Below are 21,466 nucleotides of genomic sequence, written 5' to 3'. Positions count from 1 at the left end.
GGTCCAAAGACATGCATGGTAGGTTGATTGGCATCTCTGGAAAATTGTCCGTAGTGTGTGATTGCGTGAGTGAATGAGAGTGTGTGTGTTCCCTGCGATGGGTTGTCACTCCGTCCAGGGTGTATCCTGCCTCGATGCCCGATGACGCCTGAGATAGGCACAGGCTCCCCGTGACCCGAGTAGTTCAGATAAGCGGTAGAAAATGAATGAATGAATGAAAATTAGAAATATGTTCTAGTGTAAATGTTTTCACCGTATACACTATAGTAGAAATTGTAATCATGTGAATTTGTGTTTTTGGCACTGAGCAAGTTCATCACTTTAAAGCCAAAAACTTTTCTATATCTCTCTGATACATTCTTAAGGGAATGCATCTGTGTTTTTCAACCTAATCGCTACCCACTGCATTTGCAGCATAGATGTGATTACCACAGGAACATAATAACACATTTTCAACAAATTTTCCCATACTGAGAAAAGAACGGAAAACCCATTTTCTACACCTACAACTTACTGTATAATGGAAGTCTAAGTGCAGTTGCTGAACTTTAACGTCAATTAATGTTACACTCTAACAATAAAGTTCTAGTAGAAAGACTTACCAAAAGTGATACTGTATTGTTTTGAGATTTCTTTGCATAATTATACATAGTTGAATCCGGCACGGGGGGGCATGGTGGCTTAGTGGTTAGCACGTTTGCCTCACACCTCCAGGGTTGGGGGTTCGATTTCAGCCTCCGCCTTGTGTGTGTGGAGTTTGGATGTTCTCCCCGTGCCTCGGGGGTTTCCTCTGGGTACTCTGGTTTCCTCCCCCTGTGCCAAAGACATGCATGGTAGGTTAATTGGCATCTCTGGAAAATTGTCTGTAGTGTGTTAGTGAATGAGAGTGTGTGCCCTGCGATAGGTTGGCACTCTGTCCAGGGTGTATCCTGCCTTGATGCCCGATGACGCCTGAGATAGGCACAGGCTCCCCGTGACCAGAGAAGTTCGGACAAGCGGTAGAAAATGAATGAATGAATGAATCTGGCACACTTATTATGTGCTATGCTGACTATGTTAAAGGAGTCCAACAGCGGAAAATATGAACAATCCAGATTTATTCATTCATTAGCACTTGATCCTGTTGAACCCAGAATGCATCTGAAGCCAATCGCAGGTATACTAGGCATTATACACCCTGGATCACAGGGCACTTTTCACACACGTATTCACACGTTCATTAACACGTGGTGGCAATTTGTATACTCAGTGCATCCACTAGCATGACGAAGCCAGACATCCCATAGGAAACCCACAAGAGCAAAACATTTCGAACTCCACATTAACAGCAATATCCAAGCTCAGTGTTAAACTGGAGATGTTAGAGCTGTAAGGCAGCAGCACTACCCACTGCTAACAATTATCTAGATTTTAGAGCTTTATTTATTTATTCCTTGTGAGATTTGAATTAACAGATTTCTATTCTTGTATGTGGTAATTGCACATGCTTTATCCATGTGGTAGATAATGTTTAGCTTGAAAAACACATGGGTTTCCCCTCTCTGGTTTCTGCTTGTTTCTCACTTGAGCGGTGTTTGTGTTTTCACATAATCATATTCATGTGCACAGCTTCAGCAGTGGCATCATTTAGCCATTATGGTTCAGTTTAACACCAGAACTCACCCTTTGACGACTACTTGTTATCTTCCTCATCTCTCCCACCACCCACTGTTGCACTGTTTCAGCAGATTGAATTGGTGAAGGATTTATTATTTGATTATCAACTCCATTTTACCTTGACATTTAATTTGACTGGATAATTTAATTAAAGGCACGGGCTGTGACAGATTGTCGTTTGTGCATCACCCGACTGATCCACATCTGGATCTGAGTAGATTTTTCCCAAATTAAACAATTATACTAGATCAGGAGTCGGTAATAGCTGCACTGGGTGTGTGGAGGATTCTTTACCTTCTCACAGCCATAAAGTGAAGGCACGTATGAGTCTCTTTTTTCTTTTTAGAGCTCATGCTGAAATAGGTGCCTTTATTTTAATGCATGTGTAATAAAACTGAATTTTATTGGCCAGATCTATGAGAAGCTAAGTAGCGCATGGATTGCAGTGGGTCAGGGGCCAAGCTTTAATGAAGCATATGGATGTGTTTTGCTGTGTGGTTTGGCAAATACTTTACCCAGCACTACTCTGTGGTCTTTTTCTCTCTACCTACACTGATGTTCCTAAAAGAATTAAAAACAGTTCTTATATTCTCTACAGAGACCATGAGGTTTGGCCATTAAGGTCTATAGACTAGTTAGCTTGTCATTCCCATAGTGATTTTCACTCAGTCATGACAGAGTGGTTCAAGACTACTATTCTATTCTCGTTTTTCTTTAATTGGATCGACAGAGAAAAGAATACATTTTAGCTTCCCACTGATCAACTGATGTCCTTTTAAGCCATTAAAACAACTTCAACCTTTCTATAGTTGGAGGTTTTCAGAATGTCGTGGACTTTAAGGTGAGGAACTTGAAAAAAGACCATATTCTTTAAAGAGGAAAAACATACAGCATATTTGCATTAGCACACAGTGGCTGAGAATTGGATTTAGAAGGTGATATTACAAGAATATTTTCAGTAGTGCTCCTTTCTGTTGAAAAAAACCTTAGAGTCTCAGAGTGGGATGTTGGTTCTCTTCCAGCCCCGGTTTCCCACACTTCTCACACACTACAGCAATACCAAGTAGCAACTGAATTTCCAATAGCTTTCCCTCATGGACAATGTTTATTTACTATAAAAGTTAACGGTTTGTGGATAGATGTTGTCAGCAATACTGGTTACCACATATTGTGTGGGATTTTATGCTCTGATGATGTCTGGAGAACTGGTACTTTGTGCCTTATTCAGTGTTTAGAAAACAAAATCTTTATGTTGGTTTAAACAGATGATTTGTCATAGCTTTGGGGTAGTTAAGGGTTTTAAGTGTGGAATGTGCATGGAACCATAGATAAATATGAATTCTTAGCTTTTGTTGAGATCTGTAAGTGTTCTTATGTTTTACTTGGAATTACTTAGAATTTTGCATCAGTTCTACTCAGTGGTTTGAATAGCTATGAGTGAGTGAATGAGAGTGTGTGTGCCCTGCGATGGGCTGGCACTCCGTCCGGTGTGTATCCTGCCTTGATGCCCAATGATGCCTGAGATAGGCACAGGCTCCTCGTGACCCGAGAAGTTCAGATAAGCGGTAGAAATGAGAGAGAGAGTTTCTACATAAAAACCAGGATGCTTGGCTTTTAATTGAAGCTTCACATTTGATAAGTGTAATTAGTGTCTAGTTAGAAACATTGAACTTTGGAAAGCTAAGGATTCTTAGATTCTAGTTGCAACACTGAATACCTAAGAATTCTTAGATTCTACCCAAAACTTTTGTTAGTCAAGTGGTCATAGCTTCTATTTGATTGAACTTTGGGTTCTTAATATTTGCTTGAAACATTTTATAGATGAGGTCTCTGAATTTTTATAGAAATGAGGGAAGGTTATAGTCCTTGGTTTCTTTTGAAAACTTTTTGAGATTATATAAATTCTTAGAATCTACCTGAAAATTTAGAAAGATGCCGGTTTATAGCTTCTACTTGAAACATCAGGTACTGTAACTAAGAGTTGTTGGTTTCTACAAGAAATTTGGCTTATTTATGGATTCTTTGCTTTTGCTTGAATCATCAGATAGCTAAAAGTTCTTTGCTTTGTACTGTATGCAATCAAGGGTAGATAAGCTTGCTTAGCTGAAGCTTCTAATTGAAATGTTGCATACATTAGTTAGCTTCTATTTGGATCTTTACAGGTAGTTGCTTAGTTCTTCAAGTAATGTTTATGCATTTCACATTGGAAAATGAAGCTTACTATAAATTTGATATTGCCAATTATATTTGAAAGTCCTACTTAAAACAATATTTGATAGAGTATCCTCTGTTTAACCTCTTCAAGGACATATCAAATTATGCTAATACGCTCATTTAAAGTTCATTGTTAAAACCCCCAACATTAAAAAGCCTAAACATAAATCGATATATATTTACTTTAAGTTAATAAATTGTAATAATATACATAGTTTTCACTGTGTAGGTGTATACAGGTAATTTACTAATGTGGTGTACTATGTATTCTGAATTAATAGTGACTCATTCGCCATTATTTCCTTGAATTTTTACATTCAGTTCAATGTTATTTGCATAGTGCATTGAATAAGCAGCTTTACAGGGATGGAAATATATCTGGGTGACTGGTGAGTGAGATTAGAAATAATGTTTCTTTCTAAAACTGTATGTAGTCAAGCAGAATTGTAACCAGGACTGATCGCACTCACCAGTCACCCAGATAAGGATAGGTTTCTTTATAAGTCTGGTTCCTCTCGAAGCTTCTTCCTCATATCGTATCAAGGAGTATTTCCTTGCCACCATTGATCATTTAAGATAAATATAAATGTAATTTTAAATGTTGTAATTTTTATTCTGATTTATAAATGCTGATTTATAAATTAGCATGACACATTTCAGTTTAATGTTGATCAAACATTTAGCAAAGCTTATTTATTCAGCCTAAACATATGGACAAATATTCTTACAATTTTACTAATTAAAAGTAGAAGAAGAAGAAGACTCAGATGAAACAGGAGCAATCATAATTGTTTTTATTCTATTACATAACTAATTTGTCTCATTTGTCATTTACATAAGCGTACTGTCATAACAACTATATGAAATTTGTCACACTTACACAATGCATTGGAGAATATGGGCTAAGTACAACTAACATTCATCCCAATTATGGAAGCAGGGACTGATAGAGTGAAATCTTGCTTGAGAATCACCCTTGACATCATCTAACCATATGAACTCTTATGAGTGGCTCCATATCCATCTAAAAGTAGGGTTTTAAAGGCTTGCCAAAAACAAACGTACATGTATGCGGTACCTATGGTCAATATGTTTTTGTTAGGTTGATGTTATATTATCCTGTAAATGCATAGAATGGCATAATAATAACACATCATGACAGTACATGGCAATAGATGATAGTTTCTGCATTTTATTTCATGATCTTAAGCATATACTGTATATAGCATGTGTAGCTTGTGAATGTTCAAGCCTATTCTGTTAAACTTTAACCCAGATGTAGTCTATTTGGATAATGATGTAATGTCCTGTAGCATTCATGACCATCTTTATCTTGACTAAAGACCCAATAAAATGTAGAAAGCATACACACAAATTTCATTTTATACAGATCAGACATAAAGAAAAAAAATAGAGCAAAGCGATGCAAAATTGAATTTTATGAATGTAGCTCAAAGACACCTGACGAAGTCCACAGGCACTTTGTGGTGCTTGATACTCTTTGAGTGTACTAATTCAATCAGTTTAAGTGCTACAAAAGTAAACTGTCTTTATAAAATTCTGCTCTGAAAAGGTAATTCTATCAAGAAAAACAAAAACCATGTTTTCTATAAAAGAAGAGCACTGGATAAAAATAGAACTGAACACAATATAAGACAAAGTTAGCTAGCGCAACACATTTTGCATATTAATATTAATCACTAGGCTTTTGTACATTCTCTACTCATCCTTGGGTGATAAATGGAAGTAAAAGCTGGTTATTGAGTGAAGAATGTACATTAAGATGTTGAATATAGAAGTGCTTCATTGTGCCGTAAGAGCAGTTCGTAGAAGATAATCCATGTTAGCTTCTGTTTACTATACTATAATACTAAGAACAATTTCTAATCCATTCAATCACTTGTATTCCTTTTTAATGGTATGAAAATATCAGTACTCTGAAGACCACACTGACAGAAAATCATTGTCTGCAAAACTGAGAGCTTATCTTTCATTTCTCTAGCCACACAAAAGATGACATCTGTCCTCTGTTGCCATATGTGTTCACAGAGGAAGCAATGAAGAGGGGAAAAAAAACGTAAAGCGACTTGTCTTCCCTTTTCACCTGTAAGTGCTTTCAGCAAAACGGTGGAGTAGAGCTCCACAAGTGAGGTGATGGAGCCATAAAACGCATTTAACTCCAACACAGCGGCTAGCTGCAGAGGGCAATAATACGCTCCATAGAATGATTTAATGGAAAGCACCCAGCTGAGTGAGGAGGACGGCTCTGAACTATAATGCGCAAGAACAGACTCTCTATTGCTCTGCCAGACAGGAGGTGAATACCGACTTCAGCTTATCAAGCCAAGCCAAAGCTAGTATCATTAGCCAAGTGAAGTGAAAACAAAGGAGCAAAGCAATAAGGCAATGGTACACACCAGGTTCTGTCAAACTAACATCCAACCATGAGGGCTTCTTTCAGCTGCTCCAAGGCCAATGCTACAGAAATAAGTAAATGTACAGTTGTTTCAATATGCAGTAATTTTATTGTCCACTATTTACATTAGATAAGCCTGAGTAAAATAGAAAAAAAGTCTCAATACTGTGCTCATTAAACAAAGTTTGATCAATACTATAGTGGTTATTTATTGCAGTTTGAATCCCACCACCATTCCTCAGTTTGTGCCCAGTGACCTGAGAGTGATGAAATAGATTACAAGCTCCCATTCTGGATTGTGAAGTAAACTACAAAGCCATGCAGCAAACACAGTAAAATTAGTGTGCAAGTGTATGTACTTAATGTATGTCTTTGCCACTACCGCTCATTAGATTAATGAAGGAAGGATGTAATCCTTGGGAAAAAGAAGCACATGAAATTGGTTGGTTTTGGTTGCTGTGTTGTGGTGTATGGATACTATGTAAGTGTTTGCCCACATTCACACTGCACATTCTTGATTGCTTTTCTACCCTTTCTATCTTGTAACTTCTTGGTGTATCACCAGATCAACGTGAAGTGATTTGATATTAGGCAATTTTAATTAAACTTATATACTGCTAAGCTACTGTCATAGTAGACATAAAATGTAATTATTTGTTTGGGATGAGCACACATAGGTGGCACAATGCTAATATCTAAAACATGGAGCAACAAGTCATCAACACAACTAAAGAAGATGATTAACTGTGTTGACATGTACAGTAAGTTTCCCCAGGTTTTTTTCTGCACTTTCTTTGCTGTGATTAGCTAGTAGTTTGTACCTATAACTAATCCACCAATTAGACAGTTAGTTTGATAGGAAACACTACACAGTTCAACATAAAACCTAATGGTTTTCTCCATGAAAAACCTCCTCAAATGTAAGGGGCCCCAAAAAGGACAAACTGAAGAAGCTTTAAGGGTGCTGGCTAGACCTACTGTTTTAACAGCATTACCACCAGCACAGTGATACAGCACTTACAGCCAGGCAGAACCACTCAGAGTCCAAAGATGCTGAGCTGGCTTTGAGCACAACCACATTAGAGCATCTAATGGACCCCAGTTTACCACATGTGGCCCACTCACCAACCACAGCATGAATCATTTACCCATGGTTCTCAAACCTGGGTTAGTCAGCCTTGGGGTGAAACCGAGAGAGGTACAATAAATGGCGAACAGAAGTCTGAAGATGAATCATTGAGTATTGAGTCTGGGAATTACACTGGTGATCTGTATGTGTATGAAAGGAGAGGGTAATGTATTAAGCCGACTCCCTCTGCTGTAGAGAATTGCAGAATTGCATCCCACTGACCTGCTATAGTTTGCTTTCTGTGAAACAAGAACCATACAACTCAGCACTGTAACATAAATCTGGGTGGAAGTGAGGTAATAGCGGAGGGAATACAATGCACTTAAAGTATGTATGTGTGGAGGAAACGGAGATTGTATGTGGGTATATCAAAAAAACATAGCTGCTTTATAAAGAGAGAGAGAGAGAGAGAGAGAGAGAGAGAGAGAGAGAGAGAGAGAGAGAGAGAGAGAGAGAGAGAGAGAGAGAGTGCTAAGTATAGATGTGAGTCATTACAACCGTAAAGGTCAGTAAATGTCACCTTTTCAAGATGTCGCCTACACTCGCTGATACAGAATTGGCTTAACTTCACAAACCACCATTAAGGGTAAAAACAGCACCACTATCAGGCCTGGACTTAAAGGGCAACCTTTCAAATTTCTGTACACTACTTTGAAGGAAGGAATCTGACCAACACCTCAAAGACATGCTTTTTAATCCTATGTTTAGGCAATTTGGAATAAAGAATATTAAGAACAAAGACAAAAAAAGCAAAGGACGTTAGTGCGATTGAGGCATTCTTCTGGAGTCCATGTAAAGCCTATAGGTCCAGAACTAGAGCTCTAATTCATCTGAGAGTTTGGTGGGATCAGATCATCAGGAGCAGGAGGCAACAGGTGCAATCATTCTGAAAAACAGACCTCCCTTCTTAGCTCTTGGAGTGTCTTTAAAGCATGAAGTGCTTGGGTTGATGATCTTCATTTGGTTCAAGTGGAAACCTTATGGATTAGTTTGTTAAGGGAACAAATGCATGGTTTACATACATATATTTCGGAGTATACATTAGTTATAATACATTGGAAAAATGCTATAAGGCCATTTAGATTTGGTTGGTGATGTTAAATGAGATGTATTAGATTCCAGTGCTATATGAAGCCCAATTTAGATCAAAGTGTCATAACACATGACTGCTGCTGGTATGTTCTGAACTGGGTTTCAGCCTGGGTTTTGACCATGGAACATTTAGATAATATGAGGATGTTTCTGTAAAAGTGAAGATTGTGGCCGAAAACATCTGATTTGCTGAAGTTCTTCAAGCCCACAGACCCAGTGCATCAGGTAAATGTCCATACTGGGTTTAATAGATAGCCATGGTTAGGTCATGACCATCAGAACAACCACCATGCCACTTTTCTCCATGCTCTTCCCACCCTTTTGCTCTCCCTGGCACTTCTTCATTCTTCAATGGTGTCACCTCCTTCAGCTGTTGCCTTCATGCCTGTGATGGTTGAGAATCTGACTGAGCTCCTCCATCCATCCTCACCACTGGGAAAAAAAGAGTGAGAAAAAAAGAGTTTTGGTTTTGTTTTTGATGAAAACAAATGTTAGATGATTGTTTTTTTTTACTCTTATACAATTTATCATAATTCAGAGATTATGGTTTTGAAGTCTTCCACATCATTCCACATGAAATTACACACCAGACCATTTTTTGTATTCATCCATTTTTTTTGTTCCTAATGTGAAAATTAAAAGTTTTTTATTTTATTTATTTTTATTTTTATTCTTGGGTTTGTGTTAAAAGATGAATTTCTCCAAAACATACAGATAAACTCAATACTATGGTTGTTTTTCTTTATAATTAATGGTTTCTTGGATTCTGAAGATAATCTCCCCTGAACTCTTTGATAGGGGATCCCTCTGATCTACACAGACATGTTAAGGGACTGACCAAGGAACCCTGAAGATTTTTTTTATTTTATTTTAGAACGATTTTTTTTTAAATTTAGATTGATATGAACGAAGGGTTGCCAGGTTTAATAAATCTACAGCTCAACTACTTCTAAAAACCTTTATCTACTCGCATTGGAAGCAAAACATGTTTTTCCTCTTTGTGTCGGTCTTTGTATGTCAAACAAATTCACTGTGGTGTGCAAACATTTCTGTGCAATATTTACAATATGTTTTTTATGATTGCCTTATAGGCCATAAGTCAATCCATAATTCCTCTTTCCTTCTCTTAAGCTTTCAGTATAGTTAACAGCAGGGAAAAATATGAATTGAACAAAAGAGGATTTATTTATTCAGATTTAATCTTGGTGGCCACAACCTGCTTTAAAACCAGTCAAAAAAATTGACACCCACAGGCTTGCTTTTTCCAGACACACAAGAAAAAAGTAAAGCCCACAATCCTGGCAACCCTGTGTGAAGGACTAGGTTAATATTGTTTCTTCTAAACTCACAAGTACATGGTGACAGTCAAAATTTCGAAGCTGTTTATTAGTAGATATGATATTTACAATTATGTGATCAAGCCTGATGAATACTGATGACATATGCTTACACGCAACAATGTGCCTTTTTGATTTCAAGTTGAGTTTTAATTTGAGTGCCTTAGGAGAATATCCATGAATTTTAAGCTTCCAGTCTATTCAGCTTTCACCTAACGGGGGCTCTGTTGAGCTGGATGCTCACCGTGGCCCCTCCACCCTCCCCCATACTCGTTAACTGCAATCATTACTACATTCAGTACGACACACAAATGCCCCATTTTCCCACTAAACCCTTCAATCTGCTGTCAATTGTGGGGGCCATGGAAACGATTCAAGAATGCAAAGAGCGCTTTTTGAATTCCTTGGTTCCATTTTTGTGTCTGAATTGCGGACACACCATGCCGATGCAATGGTACAACAGGGTTCAGCCCTAAAGCGCCTGTTTATTTATCCTATTTTTTGGCCTGTCAGTGTCTGACATCATAAGTATCTCTCCATTGCATCGTTACCCTAATGTGAGAAGCAAGTGCCCATTCTCACTTTGCCTGTGCAGCTCAGAATAAGCATTAACATATATGTCCAGCTAGTTTGTTCAATGCAAATAGAGCACATCCTGTTCTGAGGTTTTACTTGCTTTGTGGGTTTAAGTTGCTGATGCTTTACAACTGGGAAGGTTGAAATGTCTGGTGCATTAAGACTTGTGTAACTTGTTTGACTTTGGTTGTCTCTGGGAAGTTCATAAAGTCATTTCCTTTGTTAGTGATTTCTAGGCAAATCACTAAGCCTTTCATTCACAGTTGCCTGACACAAGCACATTGTGTAAGCTCTTGATATAACTTTTTACTGTTTACTTCACTGATCCGGCAGAAAAAAATGGCGGAAAACTCTACTGCCTAATGACTTCTGAATTTTTCATTTGATGCTTGTTTAAACAAAACACACTTCAACCTGTTCTTCTTCTTTTTTTATATGAGACACAAAGCACCTCATGCTGATACTGTGTTGTGTTTGAATCTTTTCCATTTTGTGCAATATACACGAAGGAAGGATGTGTGAAGTTTTTGCTGTTGCTTAAAGAAGCTTTTTGCTAGTAAAAAAAAAATTTAATTAGTTCAAATGAATCATAATATTTCCAGAATCAAAATATGAACAGATGTGGAAGCAATGATAAAACTGCACAAAAAGACAGACTTTTATCCATAGACTTTTTAAAGAAAAAAGTAGCCATAGACTTTCTGCCTTTTGTCAAGGGTGAAAAACACATTTGGATACATATCCAAATACAGCACCAAGTTTAACTACAGCTTGTGATACTCAGTATTTTTAATTTTCTATAATGATAGATGTATTTTTCTAGGATCAACAGATAGAAGGCATCTATGGCCAGTTTATGCAAGACCCCATTAGGAACAATGCAGTTTATGGGTCTCTTTATGGTAGATTTATCAGCCATTGAGGAGACACAAAACACTTACATTGTATTACAGATAAGAGAGCGTACTGTATGTCTAATGTCTATGTAGGAAACTTAGTGCTCTATTGTACATCTTTAGTGGTCTGAGGCTGTTTCTATCCTTGTTTGCACATTAATGTCCAACTAGAAAGAACAACAAAGCTATAAATGATTTGGAAAGAGAGTAGAACGACCACATTAGAGTAACGGCCACATTAGAGAAGTTGAGGGACTTATTGATGCCGAAAATGTAGCTGCAATTGTCAATGAGAAAAGAAAGGGAATAGGGACATAAAGAGAGATTGAGAAAGAAATAAAAAGGTTTGTGGGTCATAAGAGACTAAAAGCCAAGGAGAGCACTATATGGAACAATTTAAAATTTAAACAACCCATTCTCTGTCTGACATCCATTCATCCATTGCCCCATTCCCCATGGGTCAGATATAGCTGCAGAGGATAGAGGGAGTTAGGAGAGAGAGAGAGAGAGAGTGAGAGTGAGAGAGAGAGAGACAGGAAGAGTGATTACTGTTGATCTTGTTGAGAAAGGTTGAAGTGGGATGGTAAAGTTTACCTGAGGGAAATCTCTCCCAGTCTGTGTCTACATCAGACAGTATGGAGTCTTTCTGCATCTTGATTCTGTCATGGTAGTGTTTTATGTGTATGTGGACAGCCAGAAGGTGTTTAGCAAAATTCTATTTGAAACTGATATTGATTTGAAATCCAATGCTAGTGTTACCTATAATCACTGTTGTCATTATCTGCACTGCACCATAGATCTGTGGTTCTAACCTCTGACCCATGACTAATGAAATTGTAGCCCAAAATGTGCACTCCTTCATTCAGCTGTTGTATTTGTTTTAAAATAGATACAGCTTGCACTGCTAGGTTTATTGTTGTGTATTTGCCCATGATTTTGGCTGTGTTATCCTAGGCAATCATAATACACTGGTTAAAAGGGTATAAATTGAAACATTTTACAATTAATTCTAAGGCATTGTAATAATAAAATGTATAATAATAATAATAATAATAATAATAATAATAATAATAATAATAATAATAATAATAATAATAATAATAGGAAGAAGAAGTAATTGCATTCCTCAGTACAAGACATTGCCATGATGATAGCATCATTAACTGCAGCAACGTTACTTACATTATCCCATTGTTAAAAAGTGCATATGTTAGAAGTCTAGCTGTCCCAATATCAATCTTTCTAACTTTAACTACCAAACAGTGGGTTATACCAGGGGCATTTTGTGATATACATGAGTCTGATGATACTTGGTGACAAATGGTGGTACAGTTGCTGTTACACTGAAATATACGAAACAGCCATTTATTATTTATTAATTATTATAAATATACTGTATTAATAATATACATTTATAGCTGTCTTATCTATACAGTTAAGGTAGTAAGACTTGCATTTGGTTGATGTGAGGAAGAGAAACTTGACCGGCGGTGGGTGAAATGAGACAATAAAATGGTCGACAATAAAAATCATACTAATGGTCAGTTAAACAAAAATAATAAACAGCCAAGATTAAAAACATGCCAACAATCCGAAGTAGTTATTTTGCCATGGTCATAAAATGGTCTTGTTTTTTGGAAGTGGAAGTGGCTGCACATTAAAAAATAGCTTTAAGGGAAAAAAGACCAATTCACTGACTCAGGATATAATACTTTTTATCATATAATAATTCATGTATGAAAAAAGAATTAAGCTTGCATGGACATTAGTGTCCATTTTAATAAGAAATAATGAATACAATGTATTTTTAAAAAAGTAATCTTTAACAACAGTATAAGATTGTCCCCCTTTTTTAAGGAAATTTGTGGACATGGCAACTTTAACTTCAGAGTACTGGATCCAAAGAAAGCTTTCTTTTTTTAATTAGATACAGCTATACCTACTTCAGCTTCCTAAACCCTCTGGTTTCTGTTAAACAAATTTATCTTAATCCACCGTGACACCCTGGAGTGATTCTGAAATGAATGAGAGATAAAAAGATCAAGACCTCAGTTAAGGATTAGAAGGAAATGCTTGATTTTCTGATTGATTGAGGTTTTTTTTTACTTAAATGAGTTGCCTATGCACAACAACACTCTATCACGGAAAGTGTGTTAGAGGCTTCTGATATAGCAGCACAAGTCTTTCGTGGTCATTCTAATTAGCAGCCATTAAACACTGGTGTTGCGGCAAATTTTGAGTCCCAATCCCCCCCCACGAAGAGCGAGCAGGCTGTACCGAGTAGTGCAATCCATCACCACACACCTGCTAATGAGCCAATAAGGCAAACAAAACGCTGGGTAAAAATGCTGGCTGAGACAACTATAGTTACTGACTTACCCAAGATAAGTAGCAGTAGACCTGAGAAATAAGGAAATCACAGTGGACGCCAAAAATGATTACTTTTCAGAAGCAATAAAATCTACCCTAAATAGAGACATACATCTCATATCAAAATTTCAAAGCTGTTATAATGAAATTCTCTATGACGGTTTTATTGCTGGAGTGGTGCCACATACCACAGTACTACTTGAGGCTAGTTTAATATTTTATTGGAGTGGAGGCAGTGCTGTGCTGTGGGCATCTGTGATCAGACTCCACGAACACAAACAAGTTTTTTTTTTTTTTTTTTTAATTGTCTGAATATTGGGCACAGCTCTTCTGCTCTCTTTTAATCATCATGCTTTTTCTTCTCTCAAGCAAGACAAACCAATCAAGCAGTGATAATTCAATTTCACAATAGATTTAATTCTCAGCTCACCTGAAGAAAGGAGATTAGGTACAGCATTAAAGTATCAAAGTTAAAGACTGCTAAGGCTTTTCTTAGTGAACTAGTAGAGATTTCCCATGAGCTCCTTGTGTGATTTTCCCTGACTTGTGAGCTCTCAAATGGCTTCACCATTCAATCCAAATAGTTTATTGTTAATGTCAACTGCTTATCTTTTTGTATGTACAATGGTATTTGTTCTCTCAGCAGCTAGCTTTGCCTTATCACACACCAGCTATACAACTCAGAGGAAAGATTATCTGCTCTTTTCGGTATATACAAGATTCAGAATTGATTGACAGGAGTGAGCGTGTGAGATTATGCAATCCCAGGCTAATTTTGGTCAAATTCTTGGACTCTCAGCTATAGATGTCTATGGCATGGTTTAGATTCAAACTTCTCCCGATCTCTGAAAGATCGTGTCAATAGAGCCAAAAGATATAGTGTTAAGAGTCTTGTTTTGGTTTGTAAAGAAAAACAGGTTTGGCAGCAATTATAAAGTTATTTTTCTGCCTGATTGGATTTTCTTGCTTTTAATGTTGCCACCTCTGTATAAATAATACACCACCATAATTGCTATTTTATAGTATACTATAAACTATTTTATATATGTATCATTATTAAGCACACTGTTTGGTACAGAAAGCTGTCGTTTGGGTCAAACTGTCACCACTGAATCACCAAACTATGAATGTTGTAGAAATGCAGGTCAGAACTATCAAATCTGAGGAGTTCAATTCACTTCAGTTTAATTTTATTGTCATTATACCTTACAGCACAACAAAAAGCTTTTCTCACTGCTCTATCCACTGCAACCAAACACCCAGGGAAACACAACGGGACTGTGTAGACATAACACTAAAGGTAATGCAAGACAAGTCTAGTACAAAATACTTACACCAATGTAAGAGAGTGCAAATATAAGACATCATAGCAAGTTTTAACTGTTGCGTAATGATAAAAATAAATCCATTTCAAAATCCTTATTTATTGGTAATAACATTAGAGAATTCTAGTACTTCCTGACTACAACTAAACTGGCACTGTAATGTATAACTGTGCTTAAAAAAAAACCTTTGTGTGTGTGTGTGTGTGTGTGTGTGTGTGTGTGTGTGTGTGTGTGTGTGTGTGTGTGTGTGTGTGTGTGTGTGTGTGTGTGTGTGTGTGTGTGTGTGTGTGTGTGTGTGTTCATGGGTGTGGATCTCTGTATAAGATTATTTATGGAAAGTTTCAGTTGCAGAGATTCTGTGCTAAAAACCTTTACTACCAAGATGACAGCAAGATATAAAGGAAGATTAAAAAAGGAACACAAAACGATTCTGAATTCAAGAAGCAGAAACAACAGGGTGAACAGAAAGATAGAAATTGTCATACTGTCTAGACAGCTACATAAATAAATGAAATGAAATGAAATAAAAATGAAACTACTGTTCTTCTCTCTCTCTCTCTCTCTCTCTCTCTCTCTCTCTCTCTCTCTCTCTCTCTCTCTCTCTCACACACACTCTCTCTGTGTTATGGATGGGTTCAGTTGATCCACAGAAAGTATGAATTAAAATTGTATTCTTATTTTTTAATTTAGTCAATAATTTTCAAGAGTTTTCTGATGTATGGATTATACATTGTTTTTAAATAAACAAGTAAAAAATTAAGGGTATAGAGAGATATATTTTTATTGTTTGTAATCATGTGAATAGGTGGCTGATATAAAAAGACTCGCATTCAAAGTAAAGATTTGTTCAAATAAAGATAAATAAACCTCTATCTCTTCTATGAGCCACTTGAAGCACTCTCTTCCATCATGCCCTGCACTGCACTGATCTGCCCTCCTGGGAACGTGAATGTGAAATCTTGATCCCAAAAACTTTCCATGTTTCCATTCATTTCCCTCCATAATTACTTGACAGTCTAAAAGAAGAAATTTACATCAGGTTCTTCTTGTTATTCTAAATTTTACACTGTGGAAAGAATGAACATGATAATAAAGTCACCCACTCTTTATCTGAGCTTTGTCAGTACTGTCAGCATCACTTATCTCATTTACACAACTGTCACAGTTGGCCAGAGTGGGTATGTGTACTGTGGATAAGGGCAAGGAGTAAGGCTGGAAGATGTAAAGCCTGCCAGCCAGTCCTCTTGCACATATGTATAGCGTATATCTCTGCTGACACGTTGTATACTTTAATGATTTTCTGCCTTTTAATCTAAACAGCGGCCTGGGTAAGCATTTACTTTACGTAACAGTGTATCAGTGCTTTTTATTTATTCATTAATCAGGTGCTTTTATCCACAACCACTGGCACACACACAATGCCAGGAGAGCAGGAAGGTCAGATCGGGCTCTTTCTATAAAGAAATACTTCAGCATATTTGTAACTATATTTATTCACCACATCTGTAGGGTATGTGTGATTAGCTGAGACAAAAATTTCAACACATTTCCCTGTACTGAGAAAAGAATAAAAGGTTACAGTGAAGTTGCTTTGTCAAACCTCAGCAGTTGCGTTTAGACTTCTATTATAAGGCACATTTTGCTTAAACATGTTTATTAATGGTTAATTCCGGTCTGTGCCTTTCACACCTACAGTACAAGAGTACAGCTGTTTCATTAGCTTTGAAAATCCAGGAAGTAAGCCTTTATTTTCAGCATGTATTTGCATTATTGTACATTATACTACAGTGCTGTTGAATTCTCAAATGTGGTCAAAAGGTGTGAATTCATGTTTTATAACAGCACAAATCTGAAATTAGTTTTAGCTGTAACAGAATGATGGCTTTATGGTGAAGAGTTCATTCTAATACATTATTGTTTCTACAGTAACAGTTCGTCTAGTGAGGCTTTCTGTTTCCGAGACGTGCCTGTGACATTTGTGGAAACGGTTTTAGTTGTCGGTTTGTTTCTTGTCACGGGAAAATCTTCAGGAAAGAGTTGTTCGCATTTTCCTTGTTGTCATTTTATAGCATTAACATTTAACAAGTGAACTAGAAATGGTTAAAAAGTGTGACATGCTGTTTGTTAATAAAGTTTGAAATCACAGGCCCAACTCCTGTGCTGTATGTGGAATACAATAAGGACAATAATTAACGGACAATAATAATTAAAAACCATACGCATTTATGTATATATATATATATATATATATATATATATATATATATATATATATATATATTTATTTATTTATTTTTCATTTATATTTTCATATTTTATATAGTTTCTTTTTATATTGTTTATACTTTTTTATTTATTTGCCTCCTTTTGGTTATATTTTCTATCCCAAATTGCATTCCTTATGTTTGAATACTGGACAGGTGCAAAAAGCATTTCACTGCATGTTGTACTCTGTATGTAGGTGTATGTGATGAATAACATTTGATTTGATTTGATTTGATTTGATTTGATTTGATTTGATTTGAATAACATACTTTGACCCATGCTGTTATAGGAAAATAATCTTTGTATTTGGCCACATCACACCACCCCAGAGTGGATTATTTTTCATTTTCACATTTTTGTTTCCGCTTAATAAATCAGGTGCAGCGGTGGATCAGTGGTTAAAGTTCTCAGCTACATATTAGAAGTTGGGCATCAAGCCCCAGCATCTCCAATCCGCTACTGTTGGGCACCTTATACAGGCGTGCTGTAACATATACGATCATGTGCTCCGACCACAACTTCCTGAAACTGAATCTCACTGTGTTATAATGTCTTATAATGTAAATGTAGTAAATAAAGTTTTCTCTTCTCCTAGCCCTGAAGTAAATATCAAAATGGCTTTAAATCAGTTTTTTAATTAGATTAGTTCTAATAATCTAAACATGTTTATCTGACAAATTCTCACAATTTCTTTAGCAGATCCAGTGAATTAGTTTCAAATTTTTGTGGATGTTAAATAGATGTGTTATAACTTTTCTGACACAAGTTACACTTACACGTAGGTATGTTAGCAAACATAAACGTTATGCATGTATACAAGCATCGTGATAGAACATTTTGTTATTTAACCCACTCCTACACAGTGAGTGTGTGACGTTTGTGTCTGTGTAATTAACACACTTCTGGCTGTAGGGACAGGGTTTACACATTATTGCACAGCCTAGAAGGGTGATGCTTGAAATGTTCCTCTCTACTCTGATAGATAGTATCAACATGCTCACTCTGTTTGCAAGGCTTTGTCTGTTGCCCATGACCGTGTGTGTGTGCGTGTGTGTGTGTGTGTGTGTTTGTGTGTGTGTTTACTGTGTGGGTGCACTTCAAGGCCACATCATGTCACTGTTGCATTTACGAGTTAAACATTATTACAGTTCTGCCTGGGTTCTTCCGTTACTCATGTGAGAATCAGGTGGCTCGTTCCGAGACATATGGGCATGTGTGTGTTCTTTTCTAACATCTGTGGTCTCCTTGACCTCCAGTAAACTGACCAAGTACACACACAGCCTCTCAGGGCCATGTAATAAAGAGGGAGAGAAATGATTGGGTGCTGAAAGACAGAAAGAGAACATGGCATACAGAAGTGTTAAATGAGAGGTTAAGAGTAGGATAAAAGATGGCCTAAGAAGGCACTGAAAGATGAAGACGGTGAATTATGAAGGAGAGAAAGAGAGGAGACATGAGAAAGGGTCAGAGAATAAAACTAAGAATTGTTATTTCTGTAAGAGTGAATAAAAAAAAAAGTTATTTAAAAACATTTTGAAGACACTTCTGCTTAGTATTTCCAAACCTTCCCGGCTTTGTGCAGAATAAGCTGAACTAAAATAATGTTAACTAAAGTAACTAAAGTAAAACGGTGTCTTTTAATGAGGTGTTTTTTTTATATATTAGCAGAAATTAAAAGTTTTCTTTTTTTCAACCAGCCATCACACTTGGGCTGATGAAATTCTTTTTGTCCTTCAGTGCTGCTTTTTCCATTATTATCCCAAATTTGGCCACATTCCATTTCCAACTCACTAGCTATCACATGACACATCACTGGGATTGACACGAGAGAGAGTACACCATTCCTCCCAGCCAGCATGAGCAATTCTGCTTTTTGGTACTCCTGGACACAGCTGATAGGGCAAATTGAGTCCAGAGTTAGTCATTCTTAAACTTTTGAGTAAGAGGGGAAAAGTTATCGTGGTACTTAGACATCACTAAGCTTTTCTCAGAAGGGTGGGATCAAAAATGTGAAAACTGTCCAAGCAAACTAACAGGTTTATTATTTGACTGTCTTAAAACATCTTTCTGTTTTGGGTAACAACTGCTGGAGAAATGACAACTGCTGTGTATTTTACATACCACACCTTAATATGGACCAAAAAAGACTATACGCTATATGGCCAAACCAGGGTTCTCAAGTTTTGAAGGCAGGCAAGCGTCACACACACACACACACACACACACACACACACACACACACACACACACACACACACCCCAAATTAAAGGATTTGTTTAATTTCCATTTATTCATTTGTTTGTGTGTGTGTGTGTGTGTGTGTGTGTGTGTGTGTGTGTGTGTGTGTGTGTGTGTGTGTGTGTGTGTGTGTGTGTGTGTGTGAGAGAGAGAGAGAGAGAGAGAGAGAGAGAGAGAGAGAGAGAGAGAGAGAGAGAGAGAGAGAGAGAGAGAGAGAGAGAGTTTGTTGCCTTTTTGGACTCCTTTATCATTTGTAATGTTGCTCCCATTTAAAACAGTTCGGCTCAAGCCCAGCCATTTTTAGGGTCATGATTGAGGACAATGTCCTGTCCAGAGACAAGCTGTTTTGTATTGAGGTTAAATACCCTCATTAATGAATGTTTTTTGTTTAATTGGTTGTTGCGTTAAATCTTACCCAGATAGTGCTACTTTCTGATTGGTTATTGTGTAGCCTCCTTTTTTTTGATTGGCTGATAAGTGTCAGGCTCGACTAAGAGCTCCAGGGGAGACGCGCTTGATTCCTGCCCGGTTCCACAGAGACAGCGGTGCGGACTGATACATTCTGGGCACTGCGGCTTATTTAATATATGATAAATAGTCAAAAAGTTTTTCTGCGTGAGAAATACGATGTGTGGCGGGAGAGCGTGACAAAAGACCGAAATGCGTGACTGTCACTCTCAATGCGTGACACTTGACAGCCCTGGGCCAAACGTTACACCCCTATGTAGTTCTTCCTCAAACACAAACAAAGGTTACTTTAGTTCAGGCCCTAAACATGTTCCAGTTTAGTCCTAATCATGTTCCAGCATGACAGTGCTCCTGTGCACAATGCAGGATCTATGAAGACACGGTTTGGGTTGGATGAAGTGGCGTACACAGTCCTGTCTTATAGAGCCTTCATGACGAATCCTCAGTGCCTGAGCTTACTAATGTAGCTGAATGATCCCAAATCATAGCCTCGACCCAAAATCTAGTCATAAAGCTTTCCTAGAGGAGTAGATGTTTTTAAAACAGAAAAGGGTACAAAATCTGGAAAAATGTCTTGTTGGGACCGATTGCACTCCAGCCATGTCGGTCCAATAACAAATAAGTCAGTAAATGTCTATTGTGCTGCTAATGCTTGTAAGTTCATTAGAAGCATTATTCAAATGTTTACTGTAAGTGTTTAAGCCACTTATCTCATGCACTTTATCAATTCTTCTGGCTTTTTGTCTCCAAACAATTTCTTAACCTAGTTTCTCTGAACTTCGCTTCAGCATATTGTTTAAGATTAATACAACCAGAGACAGATTATGCAACCAGCATCTGGCTATGGAAATCAAACTGTTATATCATCCTGCACTATGCTAATAATAAGATTTCGGAATGGAACAGTCTAAAAAATTCATAGATTGATAACCATATAGCCTAATATCATTGTTTCAGTATATCACAGTATCGTCTTTCATTGTCAGGAGAATGACAATAAATGCACTGCAGTGAGTATTGGATTTTTCAGTTATAGAAACTAGTAGATTTTTATATTTGTACTATTAAGACAATCCCTTGTAGTTTTTTTATTATTTATTTTTTCACACTCTCCTCGTTTATAGTCAGATTCTTATTAGATGCTCGTAAGAACAGAAGAACTTATGAAACCGGTTTACAAGCTCGGAGTTAAACATCTGTGAGCATGTTGAGGTGAAATAATAGCTCTTGGCAGATCTTACCGATCTGATCAGGCGTGTGGAGCTGAGTTTGGGTCTGTGTGTGAGCCTCGGCCTGTGTCTGCAGCTGCTGCTGCTCCTGAAGGCTCTGGCTGTCCACAGAGATGCCACTGTCGCTGTGGAGCTTCTCTCCTTCCGGAGACGGAGATGTCTGATTGGCCGTGGCCGCCCGGTTGTTGGCCGCCTGTTTGTTCTGCTTGCAGCTGTTCCATCTGGGATACACACAGAGTCACAAACAGAAAGAA

At 37.3% G+C, this 21,466-nt stretch overlaps 1 protein-coding gene across 1 annotated transcript in view; it reads right to left on the bottom strand.

Moving 5' to 3' along the window:
- Nucleotides 1-4,649: 4,649 nt before the first annotated feature.
- ngfra (nerve growth factor receptor a (TNFR superfamily, member 16)) overlaps nt 4,650-21,466 on the bottom strand; it is a 43,674-nt gene continuing 26,857 nt past the window's right edge. The window contains exons 5-6 of the mRNA XM_027141761.2: nt 21,225-21,433; nt 4,650-8,939 (exon numbers count right to left, since the gene is read on the bottom strand). Coding sequence (XP_026997562.1) covers nt 8,887-8,939; nt 21,225-21,433 — 262 coding nt within the window. The 3' untranslated portion in view covers nt 4,650-8,886. The remainder of the gene's footprint in view (nt 8,940-21,224; nt 21,434-21,466) is intronic.

Source organism: Tachysurus fulvidraco, chromosome 15 (genome assembly GCF_022655615.1).
Source record: "Tachysurus fulvidraco isolate hzauxx_2018 chromosome 15, HZAU_PFXX_2.0, whole genome shotgun sequence".
NCBI classification, from domain to species: domain Eukaryota; kingdom Metazoa; phylum Chordata; class Actinopteri; order Siluriformes; family Bagridae; genus Tachysurus; species Tachysurus fulvidraco.
Note: the sequence above shows the minus strand (reverse complement) of the source record. Positions and strands in the feature narration are given on the sequence as shown.